The sequence below is a fragment of the Podarcis gaigeae genome, assembly GCF_964106915.1.
Source record: "Podarcis gaigeae genome assembly, chromosome: 4".
NCBI lineage: Eukaryota > Metazoa > Chordata > Lepidosauria > Squamata > Lacertidae > Podarcis > Podarcis gaigeae.
The window spans coordinates 44138495-44162748 of record NC_139677.1 but is presented as its reverse complement, the minus strand read 5'-3'; the positions used below and the strand labels follow the sequence as shown (position 1 = coordinate 44162748).

The 24254-nt window shown below is 41.2% G+C and overlaps 1 protein-coding gene and 1 long non-coding RNA gene across 7 annotated transcripts in view; one reads left to right on the top strand and one right to left on the bottom strand.

Moving 5' to 3' along the window:
- The window catches only part of LOC310842535, a 116502-nt gene extending 111683 nt beyond the window's left edge, over nt 1-4819 (bottom strand). Inside the window, exon 1 of one of the 2 annotated variants that reach the window (XR_014563161.1) lies at nt 4537-4819. This is a non-coding gene — a long non-coding RNA (uncharacterized lncRNA). The remainder of the gene's footprint in view (nt 1-4536) is intronic. The other variant, XR_014563162.1, reaches the window with a different exon arrangement.
- A 293-nt stretch (nt 4820-5112) lies between these two features.
- Nucleotides 5113-24254, top strand: part of LOC310842511 (uncharacterized protein) — a 259255-nt gene continuing 240113 nt past the window's right edge. For 3 of the 5 annotated variants that reach the window (XM_083734637.1, XM_083734638.1, XM_083734636.1), the window contains exon 1: nt 5125-5198. In XM_083734637.1, the coding sequence (XP_083590763.1) occupies nt 5176-5198 (23 nt within the window). In that variant the 5' untranslated portion in view covers nt 5125-5175. Of the gene's footprint in view, nt 5199-24254 lie in introns of all 5 variants that reach the window. The other 2 variants (XR_014563126.1, XR_014563127.1) reach the window with 1 other exon arrangement.

The following is a 24254-nucleotide window of genomic DNA, read 5'->3' as shown; positions in this document are numbered from 1 at the left end:
GTTTCGAAGTCCATTTGTTCAGAACTTTTGAGATAAAGCCACAATATTCTACATAAATTTCTACATACAGCCTCTACTGAACCCATCTAACAGCCCCCTCCATAAGCTACAGTTTTTTTATTGGAAAAGGGAAGACTGCAGAGATCCATGTCGCTTTGCTGGAAGGAACCCAACAGGAGAAGACAACGCCTACTCCACATACAGTGTTCCCCCAGAATTGTTTTCCTAAGGACCTTCCCAATTTCTTCTTTTCTCTCTTCAGACAATGTACAAAGAGTTATTCAGTTTTATTCCCACAATAACTCTGCAGGTGTATTAAATTTATGAGGTTTAACATTCAGAATGGTTGAAGCAACATATTTCCAATGTCTACTGGAGATTTTATTTCATTGAGATTTTATAGCCAGGGTAGATTGCAATACATGGATTGGGTACTCATAGCTATAGTCTAGCTTTCACAATGAGCAGATGAGTTAATAAAGCTGGGTCTGGACTGTACCAATTTGCATGGCAGATGGCATCTTACATGAAGGAATGAGGAGTGGGGAGAGTGAGAACCAGAACCCATCCCACAGAAAACTAGCACACCGGTGAAAAGGCTAAGCTACAATGCTGTTCACTGACCTATTGTTCAGGATTATTATTTTTTAATATGGAAGACTACTCAGTCACCTGAGTCTCCACCTTCAGTCTGAAGAGCCACAATCCAGACACAACCTTCCCTCTTCCATCTCCTGCTTATGAGAAGTTGGCTTTTGAGAATAGGGCGCTATTTTCAAGAATGGTGAAAATAGAGACATCCCATGCAAGACATCCCAAGGAATGTTGGCAGAGAGAATAACTAAGAGCTGTAATGTCACCTTCCCTGGTTAAAAACGGGAAAGGTTGAACAACAACAACTGTCTTATTTATGATGATTTATATTGATGAGGATGATGATTTTATTATTTACACCCTGCCACTCTGGGCGGCTCCCAACAAAATATTAAAAACACAATAAATCACAGATCATTTAAAACTTCCCTATACTGTACAGGGCTGCTTTCAGATGTCTTTTAAAAGGCGCATGGTTATTTATCTGTTTGACATCTGATTGGAGGGCGTTGTTTATTGTGGAAAAACAATGGGCCACAAATTTGAGTGTGTGTGTGTGTGTGTGTGTGTGTGTGTGTGAATAATTCACACAAAGTAAATCTGAAATGGAATGGAATCCTTCAACTGTTTATCTGTAGTCCCTACAAGGTTGGGGAAAACCTGACAAACAAACCAGGGAACATGATTTGTGTTGGTGGAAGGGGCAGATGCCTATAATAATTACAATAAAACCGAATAATAATAATAATAATAATAATAATAGTAATAATAATAATAATAATGGGAACTGCTGCATCAAGGCTTTAACTAAATGACCAGTGATACCACTGAAAGTCTGTGATCCATCACAGCCTTTTAAAAAGGATTTTTTTCTGGGACTATGACAGTATTATGCTGGGACTATGACAGTATCCCAGACTAGACTCCCAGTCCGGTTTTGAATCTAGTTCAATGTGCTCATTTTCCTTTAAAGCCCTTTGTGATTTAGGACTAAGTACTTTTTTATATTTTCCTGTCTATACATCAAGAATTTCTGTAGAGGGCTTTCTACCAGTACCCTCACCAATTGAAGTGAGATGGGTAGCTACAGAAGATAGGGCCTTCTTTGTGGTGACACCCCAGCAAAGAGCATAAGGCCCATCTTGTCCAGCAGTCTGTATTTACAAGTGTCCAACCTGTGTGAAGCCCTCAAGCAGGAACCGAGTGCAACAGCACTCTCTCTCTATGGGATTCCCACTGACTGGTAACTGTGGAATCAGCTTTTTAGGCTGCAATCTTATTCACACATACCTAGGACTTACTTCTCAGCAGGCATGCATAGTAATCTGCTGTTACTGAGCTGGCACATATAGGATCGCACAGTTAGTTGCATTAGGTTTATAACAACAGTGCTTTATTTCCATGCTTGTCAATCAACCACCTGCCCCTCTCCAAAACTCCCTGCACCCCATTAAAAAGTAAAAACACAGGTACCAAAAATATTGGCCAATCATGGCTATTACAAACTTCATTAAATAATGAAAGCTGAAAATCATGGTTCTGTTCTGAAACAGTTTCACTGCCTGATGAGGTGCTTCCCCAATCAGTTCAGGGTGCTAATGGTTATCATTAAAGTTTGTGGCAGCTCAGGCCCTCTTGGATATCTAAAAGTTGTCTTTTCTCATGTCTGCTTTCCTGTGCATTAAGATCTTTGGGTTTCTGATGTTAGGTGGGTGGCAATTGCAGAGAGGGCCTCTATGGAATACTCTCACCATAGAGGCTCTCCAGCTCATATATATCTTCCATCACAGAGCTTCAGTATGCTGATGACAACGTAGTGTGCATACGCTCAGAGGATGGCCTCCAAACCACCCTAAATATCTTTGCAGAAGCTTATGAAAAGCTTGGCCTATCACTCAACATCCAAAAAAACAAAGTGCTGCACCAACAAATACAAAATAACCCCTCTGCAGCGCCACAAATCCAACTCAATGGTGTAACGTTGGAAAATGTCGATCACTTCTCTTGCCTAGGCAGTTATCTTCCACAAGGCCCAACATTGATGCCGAAATCCAGCATCGCCTGAGCTCTGTGAGCGCGGCTTTCTCCTGATTGAAGTGCAGAGTGTTTGAGGACCGGGACATTCGCAGGGAAACCAAAATGCTTGTTTACAAAGTTATTGTACTACCAACTTTACTATATGCTTGTGAAATATGGACCACTTATAAATGCCATCTCCAGCTCCTTGAAAGATTCCATCAACAGTGTCTCCAAAAATTTTTACACATCACTTGGGAAGACAGGCAAACTAATATCAGTGTACTGGAAGAAGCAAAGATCACCAGTGTAGAAGCAGTGATTCTTCAACATCAACTTCGTTGGACTGCTCATGTTGTGTGGATGCCTGATTATCGTCTTCCAAAGCAACTACTCTATTCCAAACTTAAAAATGTAAAGCGTAATGCTGGTGGTCAACAAAAGAGGTTTAAAGACTGTCTCAAGGCATATTTTTAAAAAATGTAGTATAAACACTGGTCTGCGAGAACCCCAGTTGGAGAACAGCCTTTACCAAAGGTGTCATGGGCTTTGAAGACACTCGAACTCAGGACACAAGGGAGAAACGTGCTAGGAGGAAGGCACGCTTGGCAAATCCACACCATGATCAACTCCTGCCAGGAAGCCAATGTCCCCATTGTGGAAGAACGTGTGGATCCAGAATTGGCTTCCACAGTCACTTACAGACTCATTGTTAAAACCGTGTTTATGGAAGACAATCTTACTCGGTTACGAGTGATCGCCAAAGAAGAAGAAGATATCTTTGGTGCCAAATAACTTTTTATTTTCCCTAAATCAAACAGTGGACCAAACTATGTGTTGGGTTAATCACATGGCTTGCCTTTAATGAAGGATTTTCCTTCCAATCTGGACTAGGATTGAACAGATAATCAGACCCGCCAAGTGTGTCTATTTTCTAGGGACCTCCCTGATTTAGAGAAGCCACCTCAGTTTCTGATTTGATCCTGGAGTGTTCTACTGTTTCTTAGGAAGTCCCTATTTTCATAGGAGAAATGTTGGAGGGTATGGGGTTATCTGACCCCTGAGCCGTCTTAAGGCAATCCTGTATAGGGAAGGTTTTAAAAAATGTTTTATTATGTTTCTAGATACGTTGGAAGCTGCTCAGAGTGGGCAGGCAACCCAGTAAGATGTGTGGGGTAGAAATAGCAAAGTTATCATTATGGAGTGGGACGTCCCTATTTTCATCAGAGAAATGTTGGTGGGTATGAGAGAGATATCTCTTCCCCCACTGTGCCCTGCCACAACCTCCTTCGCCTTCCATTATCTGTGATCAAGCCCATTCTTGATTGAGCCCAAAGCAGAGCAAAGATTAATTGCCTCCTCTTCCTGCTCAGTATTAGGATCCTGATCTTTGCGAAAGGAAAATTCTACACTTAAGAGGAAATTTCTTTTTGAATGTAACATGTGGTTTGGTCCTGAGGTTTTTTCTTCTTCTTGCAGCTGATTCCCTGCTGCTGCTGCTGTTTTTCTTCTGATTGTGCAGTTTGTATGTGCCATTTGGACATGGTTTTGTTGCTTGTTTTAAAGTTTCAGATTTTAATGAGAGCTAGCATGGTGGTTAGTGTCAGACTAGGGCCAGGAAGACCTGGGTTCCAATCCACACTCAGCTTTAAAACCTAGTGGACTACTCTTTCTCTCTTTCTCAGTTTAATGTAGTTTACAAGATTGTTGTGACAGAAAATTTGGAGGATGGGGGGTGGGGAGAACAATGTTTGCCACCCTGAACTCCTGGGGTGGGGGGAGGAATGTAATAAATAATTAAAATATACAAACCCATGCAGCTACTGCATTTAGAAAAACTCTACTGCAAGATCTGAAGCAGGAATATTTGTTTCCGTGCAGAAACTAGCCTCCCCCTCCTTCCCCAACCATTTTCTCGTTCCTTACCTGTGGCTGTTTCTGAGGGGAAAGCATTCAGCAGGGCTCATCATTGTCCTTTATGCTTCAGGCATCCACTGTTTTGTTTCTTGGGGTTGCTATATGGGGTGAAACCTGGCACCCCAAAGATGGCTGCTGCTAAGACCCTCTCCCTAGAATAGCATCACAGAATCGGCTTGTCTCATGCTCAGTTTCAATCCTGCTGCAGCCATAGGAAGACTTTCTGTCACACCACTACGTTGATTTCACAGACAGATTGGAACCGAAGGAGTCCAGGCACCAATGAGGCAACGCTTCGCTTAGGAAATACCAGGGTTTCCCTAGCAACAGGTTGAAAGCTTAGAATTATAGCTAGGAAACCATGGGGTTTCCCTAGCTACGGACAGCTACTGACGAGCGTAAGAGCATCACTCAGCTCAGCCTGGCAATGCAAAAGCACACTCAAACATTTGCTTTCCCCTCCTCTCCTTGCTGCAATATACGAACAGAGCAAGTAGTAATCCATGTTTCCATGGATTTTGGAAGCAACGTAGAAGAGGTGTGTCTGTGAAGATGTTTTGCAGCAGAATCTGGGCTCCCAAACTGCAAATTTCTGATGGAAACAGCCGGCTCGAGGAGCTAGGAGTATGGCTGAGTGGTTAACTCTCCATGCCCATCAAAAAGTTTGAAAGGTAAGAGAAAACTTCATGCATGCTGCCAAGAGGATGCTTGCTTCGGGTGTTTCCAGGTAGCTAGTGTGGCAAAATGGCCTGCATTGTATGTGGCACCACCACATGGTGAGCTTCTCAAAGCTATATAAAAGGGTTTCCTCAGCATTCAGCACTGCCCACTCCCAGTTCGAGATGGGAACTCCCCACCCCACCTCTTCAATTTTGTTAATGTTGGTGAAAATATTTTTCACTTGCCCCAAAATTCCTGAGCGGGGTGGTTCAGATTTGTCTCAGATTTCACTTCAGACAAAATTCAGTGGCAATTTGGCAATGCACAGCTCTATTCAGACATAGCACATGGAGTGGAAATTCTTTATAGAGAAAACCAATGAATATTTATTCGGGGAAAAGTATCCATGCTTTCAGCAGCATATATAACACAAATGCATACAAAACTGAAGCCTTAGACTGCGACCCTGTTCTCTCATTTACCTCAGAGCAAACAAAGTTGTATTATATGAGAATTGTGTAAAGATTGTGAATTTTCTTTGAGATTTTTTTTTAAGTGGTGTTTAGCCTAAGTAGAATATTGTAGCTTTACAGTTACAGATCCCCCTTTATTCTGAATGGCAATGGCTGATCTTGATTTATTCTAGGATGGGGGAAGTACAACCTTGAGACTCTCTCTCTCTCTCTCTCTCTCTCTCTCTCTCTCTCTCTCTCTCTCACACACACACACACACACACACACACACACTGTCTGCAGCTGCTTCCTGTAACCCAAGAGTGGGGAACTGTGGACACCCAGACAGTAACTGTTGGACTACAGTGTGCTGGCTGAGGCTGATGGGAAATTTATTAGATTGGCTTGCAAGCAGGTTCTGGTTTAATCAATTTCACCCTTCAGATGCAAGAGAGGAGGAGCCTTTCAAGGTCCCACTGCCCTTTTTTTAAAAAGGACTACTTGAGCATTCATTATTTAATTTAGTTCTAAAAACACTTATTTGTACCCCAACCTTCATTATTTGATTTCAGGGCACTGTAGAGCATTTGTGCTTGTGTCTAGTGTATCACCTATCCTTTCATTATAACAAAAATATATATGCAAAACTTTAAAAATGGTTCCAAGACTAGTCTGGATTCTGTGATGTGAGTTGTCATGACTATTGGGCTCAGACCACAACAAACATAGCAAAATGCCTGTGTGTGTATTGTAATAGGACTGATCGTGCTTCTTGAGGTGAGTTCCAGTTTTCCTAGGCTACAGCTTGAAGTGCTAGGGATGGATGTTCTTATGAAAGCTTCCAGAAATTGATTTATCTAGCCCCATACTGGCTACACGGGCTGGAGGCAGCTCTCAGAGTATTAAACAGGGTTGTTTCCCAGCCCTGCCCGAAGATGCTAAGGACTAAAACCTGGTACCCTTTTGCAAACAAAACAGGCTATGTGCTCTACAGCTAAACTAGGCCTCCTTCCCCCCACCCCAAATTTGTAGAACCAGTTTGCTAAGAAATCACAGTAGAAAACCTCCTTCCTTGGAGGTTTTTCAGCAGAGGTTGGATGGCCATTTGTCATGGATACTTTATCTGAGGTTCCTGCACTGCAGGGGCTTGGATTAGATGGCCCTTGGGGTCCCTTCCAAAGCTATGGTTCTATGGATGACTGTGTGCGCTGCAGGCAATAAAACAGCTCTAAAATACCACCTCCAAGGCTACAGTCCTATGCACACTTTCCTGGGCGCAAGCCCCAGTGGGACCACGCATACAACTGAACTGTCTTTCTCTGAAATGCTGTTTCTTGTGCAAAGCCTAGGTAAGATTCGAAATGAAGCTAGGTTTCCTTTGTTATTGAAGCTTCTTAGGCTTCAGTGAGAAGCCTTGTGAGCATACAGCTTTTCTGAGGGACAGCCCTTCCACATCTACCAGTAACCTTGTGAATCCATTATTCAGGAGGTTCCCCGTTAAGGTGCATCTAATGGGAACCAAATTCTCTTTTGTCTGTTGAATTGTCCTTTTGAATGAAAAACGAGATTGATTTTGACACTTAAAAAATATATCTGCTCTCACTAAGGCGCCTCCTGCTTTGGATAAGAAATGGGTCTGGAGAATTCTGCTTCAAATTCTTCAGCATATCAGAACTGTAGAAATATTCTAAAATGAGATGGAAAACAACATAGCTGTGGGTCATAAATATTTTCTAAATGACAAGCTCTCAGGTCGTTTGCTCATCAAGATGGTGCAATGTCCTTGACTTGCTTTGAAGATTGTAGATGTTACATTGGAGGGCATTTTGATCAGAGATGATGCACTGATACCCAAGCTGTGTTGTATAATTAATACTATCAGGTGTTCAAATGAAGAATAACTATGAAAACTACTCATGTGACAGAATCAGGATGCTCAAATAGAATTATCATTTGTAATATTTTGTAGGAGAAAGAGTAGATCTTTTTAAGGCTATGCTGAAGTCTCCTGTTTTTAGTTAGCTATAGCAGCTGAGGATAGTTTGGTGGGGATATATTTCCCCCAAATGTTTTCATTCTCTTTCTCCAGAACACTTTTGATGTACGAATATTTACTTTCCTTCGTCAGCAGGATGTTGGAGGGTATGCTTCCTTTTGGTAGATGTGAGAAAGGGCTCCGCATGTGTAACTACGCGGTACAAGGATTGAGTCTGATGAGGCCAGGATCCCTACCTGCTTGCATAGCATCTCTATGCACATATGTTCACACATGTAAAGCCACTTCTCATGCATGCAATGCGTGTGGATAGTTTTGAGGAGGAGTGGTCTGCAGACATGAAAGCTGTGGGCGGGGGGACAAGGCTATTCCACGCTGCTCTATTATCCCCCTCCTCTACGTACTCACATTATTTAAACACATGGGGAAACCCTCTGATATTATTGTCACATGGAACTCATTTGAAGGTTATAATAAATGTTCCATGATCTCTTGCAGTCTCACCCAAATCATAGTAAATTGAGCTGGAATCCTATCATTATTTTCCAGTACATATAAGGTGAAGATGTCATGTCGGACATCAGTGTCAGTCTTTCTTGGAAATGCATCATCCTTCTAGAAAATGTAAAATATGGAATCATCTGAAAATATTACTCCAAAGTCACTTTTAAGCACTGGGTCCCATTGGTTAATCACTCTATATTTTTGCTAGTTTTGTGTTGCCTAATTCATGTTATCTAACATCTGTAATTGTTAGTGGTTTTCTAAAAAAAAATGTAAAGCTTAACCCTAACATGCATACAAATAATTCTTTTGTATGGCTGTGATCCTATACCCTTTTACCTGGGAGTAAATCCCATTGAAACTCTTAGATCTTACTTCCAAGTAAACATGCTTGTGCTGTCTGTTACCTATGTTTCAGTTTAATTAACACAGGACTTAATTAAATATTACAAAGCAGAGTTTAATCTTTGATTTATTGTTTGAATAGTTACATTAATCTGTCACAAATAAATCAGGCTTCACTAGGGCTTAACACTGCAGGCTTGCCTTGTTAGTTTAATAATTTAACATCCACTGCCGGGAACAAAGAAGAGCGTTGGCGGTCTGTTTCATAGATCTTTCATTTTAGGCTTTAATCTTGTAGATCACACATTAGCTAGTTGCTGGGGAAATTATGGTGCTGGCCATGAGTAACTGAGCTCTCCGTTTTAAAAGCACGTTTAATTAGCAGTTCAGACCCCATAAATATGGAGTTTCCTTCTCCTCAGCTGTGAAGGAGGCAATACAAAAGATTGCTAAACTGTAAAACGTGCTCTAATCTCTCATTTTGGTTAATGCTTACGGAGGATAATATTAGCTTTCTATACTATCTCAGGGTTAAGTTTTCCTAAAAGTCTCCAGCTGATGTGCTTAAACACTATTACAGTCCAGTCCTATGCATATCTGCTTCTTGTAGACTACAATGGAAATTGCTCCCAAGTAAATGTGTGTTGAACTGCAGCCTTAATGGCTCAAATATCATTATGTTATACCCACCTTTCCGACATGCAGCTCCCAAATGACTTGTGCAGATCTCCATGTCAAAGAAACACTGGGCTCCGTTCTGAATTCTGCAGCATGGCATTTTTTTCACCTGAGTTATACCTGTTAAGAACTTGTAGGAAACCTATTCACAAAGTCAGGTTGATATGCTCCATTGACAAAGCAGTTTTATGGAATGGCAGATGGTATGGGGAATATCTCAACACTGCCTCTGGACAGTTCTATTGGACTAGCTCATCACTTTCCATGACTGTCCCCCAGTACCACTTGTTTGTACAGTGGTACCTCGGGTTAAGAACTTAATTTGTTCTGGAGGTCCATTCTTAACCTGAAACTGTTCTTAACCTAAAGCACCACTTTAGCTAATGGGGCCTCCTACTGCAGCCGCGCCGCCGGAGCATAATTTCTGTTCTCATCCTGAAGCAAAGTTCTTAACCTGAGGTACTATTTCTGGGTTAGCGGAGTCTGTAACCTGAAGCGTATGTAACCCGAGGTACCACTGTATTTGAAACCGCATCTGGTATAACTTTCTTTCCTATTCAAGGGCCCCAGTACAATAGCACATGTACAGCAGAGGAAGACAACATGTCCACTGGGTGGTTAAAAAAAGCTGGGATCTGACCCATTAGCTAATGGGTGGGGAAGAGGGTGCAGGGACTGAGTCTTGCCCCCAGAACCCTCCTGACTAGTTCTGTGCTCTGGCTTTTTTTTGCTGGGGTATGCACATTAATTTGCAAGCAGCATCTTTTTGGCATGTGCTATTCCCTATCCAGTGCACTGGGAAGCCTACTTCTGCTCCAGTGGAATGAAGTGATTTCACAAATGGCTGGAGGCACACGTCTGTAAAAAGTTAAAAACTTAGACTTTCAGTTTACACGTATTTCAACAGGCATCCATGTTGTTCTGAGAAAAGTATAAAAATTAACATTGATTTTGCTATATATCCAGTCTGCTGATTTACTGGTTGTTTAGAACACCGAGGGGGGGGCATTGAGCACATTTTTCTAGAGCTAAAAAAGTATCATCTTGTTCGGAGAGAATGCTCAGGTTTTGAAAGGTAATTACAGAAACAATTTGACACTAACAACAACTACCACCCAACAAGTAAAACTACAAATTGATACCAGAAAATAAAACAGACTTCACTTTTTTGTCCACCGTGGGATTATTGAAAATTTGTAGGACAGAGAATAGAGAAGGTAGCAGAAAATAGTAATTATTTAAATATTTTCATTAGTATTAAAATATCCAGGGGGAATTTCCGAAAATGAGGCACTTTGTTCTGGATCTTAGGCAAGTTAATCGTGGGGGTTTTTTGGCATTTTTTTTGGGGGGGGGGGTTCCAACAACTTTTGTGGTGTCTTGGTTTTTACTTTATGAAATATGGCATAATTCATAGATTAATTATAAAATAATGTTTGACAGGCCTTATTTTCACAGATTTATTCTGGGAAGTGGGAAACTCCACAGGCAAATGCTCTGGGGCTGGGTTGCTTGGACCCTTAATAAATGTAGGTACCTTAGTCATTAAGGAGGAAATCCCACCCGTAACCAGAACCCCAGTATCAAATCTGATCCTGGGAAAGGTACAGATAGGATTTCCACACATATTTATTTTGGGCTTGCTTTGGGGCAAATAAATGGAGCTTGTCTTGGCTTTTGTATTTCCACTCACATTCATAAATTTCAATTATAGTTCCATTGAAAATCAATGTATAGAGAGCACAGAAAAATTTCTGAAGTTATTTTAAGGTCTGAGAAATGGCTTGCTTCTAGCCAGAAATGAATAAGCTGCAGAGTGAAATAGCACTCTTTATACATAGGTACATACACCAATATACCCTCCTGTCCCCGCTCTTCTACCTTTCTAAGGAATGCAGATGTCTTTCCTCATAAGACTTAGTTCTAGTGATTGCCATTCATAACTATTTGCAAAGGTAGGCAAGATCATTGCTAAGTATCCAATACACTGTTCACCCCACCACAACAGAGAGGAAAATTCTAATTTCCACCAAATACCACAATTATATGACCTTCCTCATTCCAGTCGTGCCTGAGGCCACCGCTACATTCCTCTCACCACACAGCAAAGGTGATGGAAAATCAACATTGATTTACCAGTTTCATTCTTCTGCTGAACATAAGGCACAACTCCTGTGCAACCCCCCTGGTCCCAATTCTCATAAAGTTCTTGTTCTCATCCCACTTGTCTGTTACTCCAGCACCAGAATGATGAGAACATTTCTTCACGATCCCTCACCTTCCTCCATCATTGCAGAATTTGGCATTTTGTTATTTAGATCTGTAAGGCAAGACTATAACATCGAGGGAGCTTCCAGATTAGGAAAAATTCAGTTTGGTTCATATTTTAATGCAGACCTAACTATATAAATTCAACAACAACAACAACAACAACAACAACAACAACAACAACAACAACAACAACAACAACACAACTGGTGCTTCCCCAAACTCAACAGCAGGGTTTCTAAAACTTCGGTCTCCAGATGTTTTTGGACTACAATTCCCTTCATCCCTGACCACTGGTCCTGCTAGCTAGGGAGGGTGGGACTTGGGTCTCCAGTTGTTTTTGGACTACAAGTTTGGGAGACTCTGCTCCACATGAAGCAAAATGCAGTTATCCTTCAAAATTTGCACATCTCTAAATTTTGCAGAGCAGTTCTCCAACTCAAAAATTGCATATATTAGGGGAATGTGTTCATAAAAGTGCATATATTGGTAAAATGCAAAAAAAAAAAATGCATTAAAGTTGAGGAAGTTGCTTGCAAAAGTATGTGCATTAGGGGAAATTGCACGCCAAGATCTTCATGTTAGGAGAGATATATACTAAAATGCTGATGAATTTTTGTGATGACTTTTTTTTGGGGGGGGGGCAGTGAGATCACCAGTTGATGCAGTAATGTGGGAAATTGAACATAACACTTGAAAGCCAAAATTGACAGAGTTTCCATCCCCATTTCAGATGGGGGTAAGATACTGTAAAGGAGTCCTTGAGATAATGCGAATTGGTTTGCTGTTTTTCATATCAGATCTCCTTCAGTTGCTGGTACTCAGGGAGTTTAAAATGTAGTTGTGCTTTATGCAGGTGATGCAAGCCACAGAGAAAGTCAGCAGTGGTTAAATCATACTGAAGCAGTGCTTCAACTGTGCTTTATTCAACCAAGTTTTACTCAACAGAGTTTGAGTGCACAGCTAAGCTCTTAAGTCCTGCTCATTTCCATAGGGTTTAAGTGTGCCTAACATTCTCTGGACTGTACCCAATGAAAACATTGCTGAAAATACTTCCCTCCTGGAGTCCTAAAGGCTTTAAACATTATGGGCAATGCTGTGGGTTGGATTAGCTGGACCCCATTCAGTAAATTATCCATTGTATTAAGGCTGCCTTACATAAATAGCTCCTAAACATATTGTCCTGAGGTAGCTATGCCAGTGATATTTTGACTTTGTTTGGGAATCGTTTTTAGACTGCAACTAATGCTCCAAATGCCCTTGTCTGTCCTGTAGCAGAAGCGTGAGGCAGGTCAAGATTCAGAAAACAATTTTTTCCCCCGTGTGAAAAGCATGCACCATTCCTACAAATTCCATGAAGCAATTGAGGCAAGAGTTTTGTTATTGTTTTAAAAGAGATCTATCTATAAATTAAGAGAATGCTCATTTTTGATCCGCAAATTCTGTGGCCAAACCCAAAGTGAGTGTGGAGCACCTTCCACCAACAGCAGCCAAGGTGGCTGGGTGGAGCTGCCTTCTTGGCACCAGCCTTGCTGCAATTTACCTGGTTGGGTCTGGGCAGGGTGAAGGCGAGAGCAGGGCTGTGCGCACCCACCACTCTGGCAGCCCTGCTCGTGCATCTGCTCAACCCCAAGCACACCACTGTCCTCTGTGTCACAAGTCAATCCATGTAAGCTGCAATGGTGCTGGTGTCATGAATGTGGCTCTGCCCTGTTGAGAGCCAGTGTGGTGTAGTGGTTAAGAGCGGTGGACTCATAATCTGGAGAACCTGGTTCGCGTCTCTGCTCCTCCACATGCAGCTGCTGGGTGACCTTGGGCCAGTCACACTTCTCTGAAGTCTCTCAGCCCCACTCACCTCACAGAGTGTTTGTTGTGAGGGAGGAAGAGAAAGAAGAATGTTAGCTGCTTTGAGACTCCTTTGGGTAGTGATAAAGCGGGGTATCAAATCCAAACTACTACTACTACTACTACTACTACTCCTTCTTCTTCTTCTTCCTCTTCTTCTTCTATTACTGTCTTCTCCATCCTCAGATTATTGCTTCCTACCTTTCAGCAAAGACTCACTTTCATATCACTGGTACATGCAGTGCTTTTTTCCCTTAAAAAAATGAAAAAAATGTTTAGGGGTACTCTCATTTTCCTACTCATATTGAAATACTGCCCTTCAATGAGGCCAAACTTAGATTCACAAAATGTTTAGGGGTATGTGTAGCCCTGCGTCCCCTCAGAAAAAACAGCACTGGGCACATGTATCCCTTTACCCAGGCCTTTTGGTTGAGTCGATATTACTCCCCTTTAGTACAGTGGTACCTCGGGTTACAGACTCTTCAGGTTACAGAGGCTTCAGGTTGTAGACTCCGCTAACCCAGAAATAATACCTTGGGTTAAGAACTTTGCTTCAGGATGAGAACAGAAATCGCACGGCGGCAGTGGGACGCCCCATTAGTTAAAGTGGTGCTTCAGGTTAAGAACAGTTTCAGGTTAAGAACAGACCTCCAGAACGAATTAAGTTCTTAACCCGAGGTACCACTGTACTGCTGTTCAGTGCTGCTGTTTTGTTCTCTTTGCCATCGTTAGTTTTTGTAGTTTCATGTTATGATTTTGACATCATTTGGATTTGTTTTCATGGTGGCATTTTTGTAATCTACCCTGGGACTGCTTGGTGAAGGGTGCAAGTGTAAGTGATCCGTAAATAATCAATTGGTTCAACTCATTTGCATGAGGCAGATTAAGAAGTAAACGTTACCTGTAAGAAAGCAAGTAAGCACACCCCTGCAATCGCCTCTCCCCTGTGAAAGAGCTCTGTGATCAGCTGACAAGGAACAGAAGGTTAAAAAGCAATTTATCATAGGTGTTATTTCCTGATATGATCAGTTGCACTTTCGCCTGGCTAAAAAAGAATCGTGACAATTGAATTCGGGAAGGAATGGCTTGACCTTTAAGAACTGATTATTGTTGTCAGCCTAAAAAATATGAAAGCAAAGAAGGGAAATTTATTCTCATTTCGCCTGCATCTAACACTGTAACACAGTTACACAGCATAATTTTCATAAGGCCTACAGTTCGGATTTGTGCTAATATTGTGGAACTGGCTGTCATATTATCTGCTTGGTGGTTGCATTTGGAAACCAAAAGTTGTTCTTTTTCTCTGGGTATTTTTACAGACTTGGAAAAACAGAACAAGAAGCAACAGAAAGCAGCTAAAATGGCTGAAAACAGAGGCTGCTTTCAAGCCATGTGGATAAGGAATTTTTCTTCACAGCTCTCCACTCTGTTTTGGCTAAGCTGCTGCACACAAATGCTGCACTGCCACAGGGATCCATGAAGCCAGCCTTCATATGGAAACCATTTTGTTTGGGCGTGTTTTGAGGATCGATGGGAGGATCTCTCTTTTTTCATTCTTTTCCTATTCTCATTTTTCCAGTCTTCAATCCAGTTCTCCACATATCTGCAGCAGTTTTGACTCATTGATACAGTTTCCTGAATATAATCCAATTTTAAAAGTTATTTTAACTAAATATTCATTTTTCTGCATACTTTCACTAGTATATGCATTTTTGTAAATGTTGGTTCAAAAAGTTTAGTTAAGTGCAAATGTCAAAAGATGGCTGTGTTTTGGTTCTCATGTTGTTTCATAAAGAGCAAATTTGATAGATTCACCTTTAAATGCAAACTGAATAGAATTTCTCCCCCTTTATAGTTCTGATTATGATTTAAAATCTTTCCATGGGGGGCGGAGAAATGTTGCAACTCACCCTCAAAGCCCTTCATAGCAGTCAAATCAGAATCAAGATAGCTATACATCCCAAAAAGCTGGAATTAGGTTTATTTCAGTAGAAATAAAAAGAGAGCTTCACCACATTCACTCTCCAGGGAGGAGAACAAAATGGCAGTATTAAATTTTAGAATAGATTCACTATAAATTCACTGAAATTCTTGTCTACCTCAATGGAACAGATAACCCAGGGGTAGGCAACCTAAGGCCCGTGGGCCGAATGCGGCCCAATCGCCTTCTCAATCCGGCCCGGGAATCAGCGTGTTTTTACATGAGTAGAATGTGTGCTTTTATTTAAAATGCATCTCTGGGTTATTTGTGGGGCATAGGAATTCGTTCATTTATTTTTTTCAAAATATTGTCTGGCCCACTACATGGTCTGAGGGACAGTGGACTAGCCAACAGCTTAAACAGGTTGCTGACCCCTGAGATAACCGGTAAAAGGGGCATGTAGAGAACACAGCATAATATTGAAGAACACATTAACTTTTTGCCTTCCCTCCATGAAATGTTACCACTCTTTTTTTCCAGTATTTGCTGGCCTAATTTTGATAGATTTTTAATGCAGTTTACTTCGCCACAGTTTTATGACAGAAGATATCAGTTGAGGCAATAAATGGTAGAGCTGAATTTCTTTGAAAATTGATTTGAAAATGGTGTTTGAATTTGAGTTTGGCATAATTTAATTTGAAAATGGAGCCTAACTTTCTTTAAGTGCCAATAGGCAGCCATTATTAGTTGCACTGTTCAGAGGCACAAAAAGATCAGGAGAAAGCAACCAGTCTATTGGAGTTTTTCTTTTGATGTTTTGGCAGTTCGTATAAGAGATGATGATTGGACTGTTAGACATCAGATTCTGTGTTGAAGGGCTGACCGCCAAATTTAGTCACTCTGGAAAGTTTTGTTATTGGTCTTCTTATTGAGGGTCTCCTGTTCAGCAGCCCCAACCAACACAGCCAATGACGTGAGTTGATAGGAGTTGTAGATAAAAAGAAAATATCAAGGGAACAAGGTTGGGCAAGGGTGCATTAGCCCTTTTCAGGTGTTATTTCACATGGGCAATAAATATGCACAGGCTCACTAATGTGACCTTTGCGCATTTATTTTAAAAATCTGTAGATTGTTACAAGCAAAAATGCCAGCAGCATTAGGGTAAGGTAAAGGACCCCTGGATGGTTAAGTCCAGTCAAAGGCGACTATGGGGTTGCAATGCTCATCTCGCTTTGAGGCTGAGGGAGTCGGCATTTGTCCACAGACAGCTTTCCGGGTCAGCATGACTAAACCGCTTCTGGCACACCAGAACATTGTGACAAAAACCAGAGTGCATGGAAATGCTGTTTACCTTCCCCGCCACAGCGGTACCTATTTATCTACTTGCACTGGAATGCTTTCGAACTGCTAGGTTGGCAGGAGCTGGGACAGAGCAACAGGAGCACACCCCATCATGCGGATTCAAACCACTGACCTTCAACAGTACAGTCAAACCTTGGTTCCTGAATGCCTTTGTTATTGTCCGTTTTTGGTAATATTGAAAATTATAAATATTTTTGTAAAAAAATATGTAAATTGCTCCTGAACATTGTATGCACAAAGAGCTATTTACACATGATCTAGAAGTGCCATTCACATGTACAGGGCCCCCTCTACAGTCATTGCCTGCTGCCCTGCTTCCACACTCAATTTATTAACAGAAAATGAGAGAACTATTCTAGTCCAAGTGTAGAGAATTCTGGGGTAGATGGACACCCCTGACATCTAAATCTTGGCTTGGCTTTTCAGAAACAGCAAGAAGGGTCCTTATTTTTCCATTTTGTTTTCCATTCATCTGGTCAACATACAACCACTGAATATATATAAGCCTGAAGGTAGTAAGCCATTGCAATAATTCATAGAAAGTATCTGACAATAGTATTCTCTGATGATGTATTTTTGTGACAGGCAGCAGAGAAAGCGAGATATATGACTAATATGTTCTCCTAATGGCTGCAAAGTTAGATAAAGGAGCTCAGTTTTCATGACAACAATTTTCACTGTACATAAGATAACCTCGAACCTGGGTAACAAACAAACAAACAAACAAAACTGTCCTGTATTAAAACATTACCATCTGACGCTCTGTGATTTCACAGGCTATCTTCCTTCTTCCACGACAATCAGCACTGTCATACAATGAATTGTAATATACCAGGTATTAGAATAAACACATATTATATTTTGCATGATAAAACAGAGACACTAACCATTTGGGATTTACTGGAAGCAGGATGAAGAAAGTCAAAATCCAAAATCTTGCTTCCATTTCAAAACAGGATTGGGATGCTCCCTGTTGCTAGTAAACATGTAGACCTTAATTTTCATTGATACCATCATACTTTGAATGAAAATAACTGTGAATAAGAATGATTTATAAGGCACCCAGCAGGGCTGAACCAAAGTATCTCAAAATACTTTTTTAAGAATAAAAATTTTCTGAGATTTTTCTATTTTTCGCCACCACTCATAGAAAAAGAAGGCAACTTTCCAGAACTTTCTGCAGAAAAAGTCCACCATTTTTTTAATGGCAGCTGCCACCCTCTGCCCACATACACAATGCCTCTGGACGATGCTAAGTCTGGGGCTTTGTCAAAGTGTATAAATGACTGTACACCGATGACATAATCCTATGTATCTGTAGTCAGAACTATGTCCCATTGAGTTTAATGGGGATTGTTCTCAGGTAAGCACATACAGGGTTGCAGCCTTTGTGTGTAATTCTATAGTTAAACTATTATTTGACCACAATTGCATTTTGCATATACGTGGGTTTCTACTTTTGCTTTATTGTTCTATTTAACCAGTTTAGGGATGCCATCTTACAATAATTTCAAAGCAGTATTTTGGATTTATGTGATAATGGCTTTCTCTCTGAATTACATTACTGATGAATTTTGGATGCAACTCTGTAACCTCAGTTTAAGATCATTTATGATGAACCAATAAGAGATTTGTGAATGGAAGCAACTTATACTTCATGTATCAAATTACAGATGTAGGTGCACATCTGGATGCACATTGCCAGTTGCTTTTCCATACTTACCCAAGCCTCATTTGAATAGCTATGTCTCGTAAGATGCAAAGAAATTTGCAATGTGTCTGTATCTGGGGCTGCCAGTGGTTATTTACAACTATTTCTCTGTAATTATACAGAGATCTGTCCCAACACTTCTGACTTTATCCTCACCATATTCAGCCTCTATATCCTACAAAAGCAATACCTTGCCAGGTTTGCTTTTGCAGAGCTGCAAAACACTGGGCTAGGAGAGCACTGGTACAATCATTTTCTCTGATAACATGCTAGACCTGTCAATGTCAATAGAGCTCTTCCTCTTCCCCCTTTGCCCACCATGGTGCTTGCTCTCCCTTCCCTCCTCAGTCCATCTTGGTGCTGTGGTGGGATCAAAGACATTGCTTTTTCTTTCAGCAAATGCTTGTCTGCAGCATTATTTTGATGTCTGGATTACCATGCTACCATGAAAGAGACTCTTTGACTTGTGCTACCTTACAGAGATCTCACAAGCCTAACATACATCTAAGGCATCCCAGTTCAGTTTAGGATTTGGGATTCACCCCTGCTTATAACTGCTGTGTATCTCCATCACTTCTGGAACCTTCTATTACTTGTCCTTTGTTGAATGAAAGAAGGAAAACATTTCTTAAATGGTTCAGTTGGAGCTGTATCCTTCTTGCAGTCAAATTTTGTTATGTGACTCTTGAATTCTAGTTAGAGTCAACTTAAGCGAATGCCTTTCAAAAAGTTGAGTAGATAACAGAAGGTAACATTTGTATAGAGATACATCCCCAGGGAACTATTCCAAATGTTTCCTGTGGGTGTATTGAAAGGAATCTTATGGGGTCTGGCATCCAGAAGAAACTTCTATTTTTAATGTACTCTCTCTTTTTAAAAGGAAGAAGAAAGGGGCCAGCTTTTTTGTTGTTGCACTGTTGTCCTTTTCCTGCTCTGCAGGATTCACAGTTATTAATTAATACAGCAATGCCATTTATAAGCCAGCACCCACACAAATGACTGTGAAGCATTTGGCACAGAATTAAGGAGCAGTTGGCAACCCTATTTTTGTCAAACATAGCAAGCTCAATCACCTTCTTTACTTTTCAGTGTATGAATTGAGCTGCAGGATGGCTTCCGATTGCTGTTGCCAGGCCACCTGTCCCTTATAGAGCAGCATCAGTCATTATTTCCAAAAATACCAATGCAGCTTAGGTCAGATACTTGGCTGTAATGGTAGGAAAGCCTTAAAAATTTACGATCTCATGGAGTCACACAACAGAAGCACGAGCTCTATTAATGAATGTGGTTTGGCAGTCTAAAACCACACACAGGAAATAAGGGTTCACAGCCAAAACCGGAATGGTCCAGCTAAATCTATATTTCATAGGCTTTTTGTATACCTAAGGCTATTAAATAAGTTCACTTGAGGTTCTGTTATTGGAATATCAGAATGAATCCTGATCACAAAGATGGATTTTATTTGTAAGGGTTCTTTGTACTTGTGCCTGCCCTTTTTACTCCCAGCTTTCTGTTTTCAGCTTTTTGGCAGGAGTGCTGGTAGCAGAAAGTTCCATTAGTTTCTCTGTTAAGTGACCCACACTAGACTTTGAGCTGTTGCAAAACGGTGGGCAGCTATTCTGGGATCAGAGAGCACATAATGGAATTGAAGTCACAGGGCAGCACAGGTGGAAGAGTTGAGGTCCTGCTGAACTGAAGTGAGGCTCCTCATATAATTTCTAGTTGTGGGAGTAGCTTGCCATAAATGTAACCAAAGCAGATTGCAAGAGTAACAAGTAACTCACATTGTTTTGGTTTCAAACGGCGACGTGGATCACATCAAATTCATGTGTGGGTGTGTGTCACATTTTACAGTAGGGAAAGACACTTGTTTCCTGCAGTTCTACTTCACCTCTTGACAATACCATGCTATGCAGCAATGGGGCATTACAGGTCAACAACTTTTTGAAGTGTGCTTCTGTGCTTGTGACTGAATGCATGGTGGCTTGGGGTCAAGGCTACTACAGGCTGTGAGCAAAAGAATGAAGTGCCATTGTGGAAAGAAACAGAGCACAGTATTCAAAACAGCTAGAAAATTATTCACTATATATAGGAAGATGAAATGCTTGTTTCAGTGGCAAAGTGCTATTGAATACCAGTTGCTGGATATCACAGGAGGAGAGTGTGCTCTTGTGCTTGATTCCTACTTGTGGGTTTGCCACAGGCATCTGGTTGGCCACTGTGAAAACGGGATGCTGAACTAGATGGGCCATTGGCCTGATCCAGCAGCCCTCTTCTTACGCTTTTATGCTGGGTGGAACAAGGCAACCTTTCCATACTCATGTTTTGTTGTTGTTGTTCTTTAGTCGTGTCTGACTCTTCGTGACCCCATGGACCAAAGCACACCAGGCACTCCTGTCTTCCACTGCCTCCCGCAGTTTGGTCATGTTTGTAGCTTCAAGAACACTGTCCAACCATCTTGTCATCTGTTGTCCCCTTCTCCTTGTGCCCTCCATCTTTCCCAACATCAGGGTCTTTTCCAGGGGTCTTCTCTTCTCATGAGGTGGCCAAAGTCTTCACGATCCTCAGCTTCACGATCTGTCCTTCCAGTGAGCACTCAGGGCTGATTTCCTTGCAGTCCATAGGGCTCTCAAGAGTCTCCCCCAGCACCATAATTCAAAAGCATCAATTCTTTGGCAATCAGCCTTCTTTATGGTCCAACTCTCACTTCCATACATCACTACTGGGAAAACCGTAGCTTTTACTATACTCAACTTTAAAATGGTCTCTTCTAAGAAAATGTTGAAAGTGGGAACTTTCAATAGTGAAATGGTCATGGGTGGTACACTGCTGAACTATAGGAGTGGTAACAAAACTCCTTAAAGGAGGGACATTTGCTTACAATATTGCTGCATGCCACCCCAATGTCTGAGCGGTGTGAGATTCTAGAGGTTTCAGACACTGACCCAGGGCTTGTGCTGTCTTCAGGAATGAAGCACAGTGGAGACTGTGGTATCTTTAGGACATATGGGTTTCTTTATGCATATACAGAACCTGCTAGATGATGGAGGGGTTCACAGCATCAACACCACAAAAGGGTTTTGTTTCTCCCATAGTCACAGCCTTGGATTCAAAAAGAATTCAATTATTGCTCTGGCTCTCTCTCTCTCTTTCTCTCTAGGTTGCTGCTTCACTTCTAGGTCACATCACTGCAGTTCAACTCTAAACTCAAGCTTTGCCCTTCTAACTAGCTATGACTTGAGGGAGCACCTCCACCCATTTGCCCTCTCACACAGAGCCCCCTTCCATTAATGGCTCATTGCTCAGGCGATAACCTCAACACAGGAAGCTAGCATGGCTTATATTTTAACACTTGCTGGATCCAGGCATTAGAAGGGTCTCACATACAGCCTACTTCCTGCCCCCACAATCTCATAACACAATATATATATTCACACAAAGCATCACCAAATGACTTATGCTGAAAAAATATACATATATACATTGTATCAAAGGAGGGGAAAATAATATAAAACATTAATATTTCATACAACATAGTGGGGGCAGGGGCGGTGAACCAGCCATCCCATAACAGTAATAGAAAATGTTGGCAGCACACATAAACAAAACAAAGCTCTCCCTGACTAAACAGGAGATAAAAATACAAAACCAACACCAACAGCACTCCTCCCTATCCCAAAAATAATTCATGTCAACCTCATTTTGTTTTAAATCGCCCCACTCAGAAGTCATCAAGTTAAGCTGCTGCACATCAGTGTGTGTTTGGGGTTTGTGGATTGTCCAGAGGCTCTCCTTTCCCCACATGGAAAGCAACAGCAAAAACAGAGTAGGGAGATGGCAAAAGTTCACCTGCTCTGCAGTTGCCCCAGCTGCTGTTCCTCTCCTGCAACCGTTGGGGTTCATGTACTTTCCCCCAAAGGAAAACATTAATTCCTAGTGGTATTTCCCATTACAAGAATACGCCTCGATCTGTGTTGTCACTGAAATGCCCTTCAAGGGGATGCACTGCAGGGAACTGTGAGAGGCGTGGTTTCAAGCCTTCTGTGTAGGAAATTACTTTTCCAGCAATAAACCTTCCATCAGGATCGGCACAATATGATGATACCTCATGGCATCCGAGACACAGAAAACCTTGGGGGCAACTTGACTGACATGCACAGTCTGTTTTGACTTCACTGTGCCAAAGCAAAATGAAACAAATGATGCCTTATCCTTCAAAGAGGATATACAACTCTGAATATGTAGAACTTGTAGCAGTTTAGTTTTTTTTAAAAAAACAGAGCTCTGAGTTCCTCTCATTTCCTTCCTATTTCCAAGGTGTATTAAAAATGGGCCTGTTGAGGCCTTATTTATAAAGCCAGAATCCTGCCAGTCAGCTGTTTGCCAATAAGGAGAAGCAGGAGCGATAGAGTCTAAATCCAGCCCATGAATTAAAACTTGAATTCACTTCATTTTTTTTTCATTTTTTAAAAATATTTTTTATTCAATTTTTTAAACACATACAAAAAAGACAAGCACAACACATAATAAAGACAAACTAAAACAAAAACAAACATGTATAATTTCACAATCTTATTTTCGTATACCTTCTTTCATCCGACTTCCCCATACCTCCCTTTCACTGCATCCTTATTTTACAATTTTTTAGCAACCCGTCAATCCATTTATCCATTTAATTCCCTTTCATTAAGTTTTCCTTAATTTATTAGTTACAGCTGTAATTCTCTACTTCTTACCCCTTGACATCTAACCCTCCTCAATTTTACAACAATTTTTGAGATACATTTTAAATTTCTTCCAGTCTTCTTCCACTGTCTTTTCCCCCTCAAACTTGAATTCACTTCAGAGGAGATGGCTGATGCAAAATGACATTGCTGGGAAAGCTCACTTGGTGGAGCAGGAGACTCTTAATTTCAGGGTCATGGATCCAAGCCCCACACTGGGCAAAAGATTTCTGCAAAGCAGGAGGTTGGATTAAATGATCCTCATGGTCCCTTCCAACTCTACAGTTCTATGATTCTATGACCATTTTTTCTGTCTTGAAATAGAACTTAATAAAATGATAATCAAATAGTAAGAAACCTGTCAGGGAGGGCTGAAAGGCTGTTGGGCTTTTCCACACTTTTGCCTTCATAATTACCTCTTGTGTACAGAGAAAGCTTCCTATTAACTGGGATGCATTTACTAATGAGAATTCAGCTGCCAGCCCATAGCAAATCTTTTCACTACTGGGGGAAAATGTGTTCTTTTAACAGCTAAGGCATTGATTTTTGTTTGTGTTTTCATCCATCATGAGGCTGTGGTATGCCAAGAATTCCACACTTCATATCAGCCCCAAAGATACAAATGACATGATTTCCATTTATTTATTTATTTTATTTTATTTAGCTGCTTCTGTGAAAATCAAGATTACAGCCTCATGTGTCCTCTTTCCCCCCCCCTAAGGATCCCTTATGCTTCAATTAAGGCCATTTGCTTCATTATATATCTCTTGCTGCATGTGAGAAGCAGCTAGGAATCTGGAGAGAAAGCAGCTCTTTGAAATAAGATGCTGCTGCTGGGGTGCTTTAATCGGGGAAGGTCCAAAGCGTTGGCTCAATGAATCCAACGCAAGTGGGAATAAGACACAGCCCATTTCAATTACTGAAAAGGATTTTATTTATTGGGGGTGGGGAGATCTTCCTGGCTTTTATCTTACAAAATTATTTTATGATTGGGGTATGAACAGAAGAGGGTTTGTGGGCACTACCTTAATAGTTCTAGCAATGCTGCCAACCCCTTCCCTTTTCTTGGCCTCTTGATCTCAACAGCTAGTCTTGGAATGGCTAGGAAATACCTGAAAAGTGGATTTCCTCTGCTAAAGATCATATTGTCTAGATGTCTGGGTGAAGACCGGCTACAGTTTGAGTGAGACAGAGAGAGACACACTGAAGCGAGTTGGGGGGTCATGTAAGCATCTCCTTAGAGATCTGATGTAGAAGCAG